This window comes from Mus caroli, unplaced genomic scaffold, assembly GCF_978045245.1.
Source record: "Mus caroli unplaced genomic scaffold, Mus_caroli_1 scaffold_4, whole genome shotgun sequence".
Taxonomy (NCBI): Eukaryota; Metazoa; Chordata; class Mammalia; order Rodentia; family Muridae; genus Mus; species Mus caroli.
Genome location: NW_028227259.1, coordinates 97,594,333 through 97,598,214, shown reverse-complemented (window position 1 = coordinate 97,598,214; position 3,882 = coordinate 97,594,333). Strand labels below are relative to the sequence as shown.

At 44.6% G+C, this 3,882-nt stretch overlaps 1 protein-coding gene across 1 annotated transcript; it reads left to right on the top strand.

Moving 5' to 3' along the window:
- Window positions 1-381: 381 nt before the first annotated feature.
- LOC147005218 (PRAME family member 8-like) lies at window positions 382-3,029 on the top strand. The gene is made up of 3 exons (XM_085836230.1): window positions 382-668; window positions 1,109-1,699; window positions 2,462-3,029. The coding sequence occupies exons 1-3, from the start codon at window positions 382-384 to the stop codon at window positions 3,027-3,029; spliced, it is 1,446 nt and encodes a 481-aa protein (XP_085692356.1).
- The last annotated feature ends 853 nt before the right edge of the window (window positions 3,030-3,882 follow it).

Genomic DNA, 3,882 nt, shown 5'->3' with positions numbered 1-3,882 from the left:
ATTAATATTGCTCCGCATCACAAGGATTTATGTTTGGTTGGTTGGTTGGTTGGTTGGTTGGTTGGTTGGTTGGTTGGTTGGTTTTGTTTGATTTCTGATTTTTTTTTAAAGACTGTTTTTGTGAAAGGGTCATACAAAAAGGATTTTGATTTGAAAATTATGTGCTCATTTGTTTGATAGAATGACCCTGGTTTTGGGAGTCTGCCTTTCCACCACCAGTTTATGTTGAAGAGGTTAAATGATTTCTCTGTCACTCTCAGAGTAGTAACTCTGAAGCTTAGTGGTTGATGTAATGGTGAGGAAGTTTTAAACACTTTGTCTTGAAAGTATATTTTTTTCTGAATCCTTCCCAAGGAGCCTTCTGACTGGAGACCGAAGAGGATGAGTGTTCAGACTCTGTCCACACTCCAGAAGCTGGCATTGCAGGCTCTGCTGAGAGATGAGGCTTTGGCCTTGTCCTCTCTGGAGGAGGTGCCTTTTCTGCTCTTCCCAGCACTGTTCAAGGAGGCCTTCGCCTGCAGACTTAAGAAGCTCATAAAGGCAATGGTGGCTGCCTGGACTTTTCCCTGTCTCCCTGTGGGGGCTTTGATGAATTCACCTAACCTGGAGACGTTGCAGGCTGTGCTAGATGGAATAGACATGCTACTGACAAGAGAATCTCACCCCAGGTGAGTAATAATCAAGTCGTCTATAAGGGAGCAATTGGGTACACAGTAGAGATTGTGGGGTCAGGGAGAATGGCTTCTGATGGGATCATCAAGCAGTGGTGCAGGAACCTTGAAGCTATTGTCTTCTTGGATTAAGGACAGTTGTCAGTGGATTACAGCTTACTATATGTAATCTCTAGATTGAGCCTATCCCTGGTTCCCCACAACCACTATTACTGGGACTAAGGAGAAATAAAGAGTAACTTAGTGGAAGGAAAGTGGTCAGGTCTACACATGCAGCTCAGGGAAAGATTCTGTAGCATGCTTGCGTGCACATTGCACTCTGTTTAAAGTAATTACACCATAACAAGATGGGCGAGACTTGAGTTTAGAGTCAGGTACTCAAAGCTGACTGACTGTAGTCATGTCTGCTGATATTTGACATGTTTCACTCCAAGCAGGGGAAAACTTCAGGTTCTGGACCTGAGGAATGTGCACCATGCCTTCTGGGACATATGGGTTGGTGCAGAGGATGGTAGCTGTTCTTCAGAGCCCTTGGATGAGAAGCCTACGGTAGTGAAAGTCCTTCCAAGATATGCACGGAGGAGGCAGCTGAAGGTGGTAGCTGACCTGTGCCTCAGGCCCCGCCAGGATGAGTCACAAGCATACTTCTTGAAGTGGGCCCAGCAGAGAAAGGACTCCCTACATTTGTGCTGTATAAACATGAAGATCTGGGCTATGCCCGTGAACTTTGTCTTAGAGATTTTGAACGTCTTTCATCCAGAGCACATAGAGGAATTGGAACTGAACACTGAGTGGAATGTGTTCAATCTGGCCCGTTTTGCTCCCTGCTTCGGGCAGATGAGAAATCTTCGCAAACTTCTCCTGGCACCCCTCTATAAGAACGTCTTCAAGATTTCCAATAGAACAGGAGACAGAGAAGACATGTGTGTCAAGGAGTTCATTTCTATCTTCTCCAAATTCAATTGTCTCCAGCATCTCTCCATGTGTGGTGTCCACTTTCTCATAGACCATATGAATCAGGTCTTCAGGTAAGCAAGGAGGGAGAGCTGGGTTACCTAGCCGAGCATTTTTTCTTGTCCATTTAAAGGATTATTCGTGTTCCCTGCCTGACAGTTAGCCACCTGGAACAAATTTTAGGGACCCTTTAGAATATGGATGTTATGTGAGATTCAAAGACTCAAATAATTACTCCTGAAGCAGAAGACTGAAGGGAGGTAAGGAGTAGCTCAGATCAGGTCAGAAGGGACTGTAATTCTTCTTGGAATCACGGCCAACAGGGGGGTGAGGATGTATTTAGGAGATGGGGGAGATCATCAAAGTGAGGAGGTGAGCTCTGTGCTAAGATCTGTGGGAACAGCCTACTATCTTCCCCTACTTTCCCATGAGTGAAGGGTTTTGAGCCCCAGTACTGTGGAGTACAAGGGACGTGAGGGATTGTATGGAACTGTAAGGGATAGCAAGTGTGACAGTTCAGATGCTGCGATTAAATGCAGCTTTGAATGAGCCCACATGTAATATCCCTAGATCCTGTCAGGACTCTCTTGCCATGGAAATTCCTCTATGTGTCTTAGGGGCTAAACTGGTTTTCTGCTTGAGACTGAAGTCCGCTGATTTTGTGTGGGTTTGACTTGACTAAGCTGATTTCAAAAGGAAGCATCTCAGATAATATCTATGGTCATTTGGTCACACTGAACTTGGTCACCTGGTCACTTCTATGACTGTGTAAACCCCACTCCATGCTCTTCATTACCATTTGCCTGAACTAACCATCTGGTCTCATTTATCCCTAGGTGCCTGATGACATCCTTGGAGTCCCTCTCCATCACTCACTACCAAATTTCACAGTTAGACTTGGATTCCTTCTCTTGCTGTCAGAGTCTCTTTCAGCTAAAACATCTGGAGATGAAAGGTGTGGTCTTACAGGTTTTGGATGTGATGCCTCTGAGAGGTCTCTTAGAGAAAGTAATGAACACTCTTGAGACTCTGAATTTGCAGGGATGTAGGATGAAGGACTCCCAGCTCAATGCACTCCTACCTTCCCTCATACAATGCTCTCAGCTCACCAAGATCAACTTGTACAACAATGACTTCTCCATGCCCATCCTGAAGGACCTTTTACAGCACACAGCCAGCTGGAGCAAGATGAATGTGGAACAATACCCTGCCCCTCTGGAGTGCTATAATGAGTTGGGCCATGTCTCTGTAGAAAGATTCGCCCAGCTCTGTCAGGATCTCATGGATACACTGACAGCAATAAGGCAGCCCAAGAGCCTCTCTTTTGCTACACGTAAATGCCACAAATGTGGCGAGCGCTGTGTCTATGGCCAGGGACTCAGACTTTGTTTTTGCTGGAGGTGAACATGGATACAGAACTTCTGCATGTGAATAAATGACAAGTTTGGGACACATCTCTGATGTCGGTTGCTCAGAGACTGTGACTTCAGGCAGTGTACAGATGCTTGGAAAGAAAAGGATGAACAATAACTGGGATCTTGGAGGCTGAGCTTGACCTGGGGAACAGAGAGATGGACTGTGCAGTGATAAAGACAACTTGGGTGGCTTGAGTGGACTCTGCCGGGAAAGATTAACTAGATCCTTTTTCATGGACTTGTAAACTTTTTGTTCTTCACTGTACTATTAAGTGAATGCATAGAACATGGGTTCTTTAGATGTTATTCCTGTTGTCTGAGTAGAATAAAGTATCTAATTTTAAGCATTCTGTAGCAACTGCCCTCTGTTGAGAGTCAAAATGAACACATGGATGCCAGACATATCATGATTCAAAATCTTGGGTAGGTGGATAAAGTTATCAGCTAAGGTGGTTCACATATGGATATCTTGATTGGCTGGTGGTAAAAAAGAAGTCATAAATACAATCTCCATGTCTCTTACACTCCTTCTTTCTTTCTTTCCCTCACCCTGTCTCCCTGTCTGCCTCTCAACTTCACAGGCCTTGTTGCTTGGAACCTGTGAACCTGCTGGAAGTTTGCTCACAGAAAATTCCTTTCATGCTCTTCAGAAAAACAAACAAATCAACAAACAAAAGCTCAGGAGCCCCAAAGGGCAATGGATCATGTTTTAATAGTACATGTTGCTTTAGAAGAGGGCAAAATTTGTTTTCAGAACTGCAGATGCAACTCACGCTTCAGGTGTTAGTCCCATTTCTTCAGACATCTGTGGATCCTGGCATTTACATGCACATTATGTAAAA

Excerpts from the sequence above, each read along its gene's own strand:
- LOC147005218 (XM_085836230.1), top strand. The coding sequence starts at position 382 with ATGAGTGTTCAGACTCTGTCCACACTCCAGAAGCTGGCATTGCAGGCT. Across the intron at positions 669-1,108 it reads ACAAGAGAATCTCACCCCAG|GGGAAAACTTCAGGTTCTGG; the intron begins GTGAGTAATAAT and ends CACTCCAAGCAG. Across the intron at positions 1,700-2,461 it reads CATATGAATCAGGTCTTCAG|GTGCCTGATGACATCCTTGG; the intron begins GTAAGCAAGGAG and ends ATTTATCCCTAG.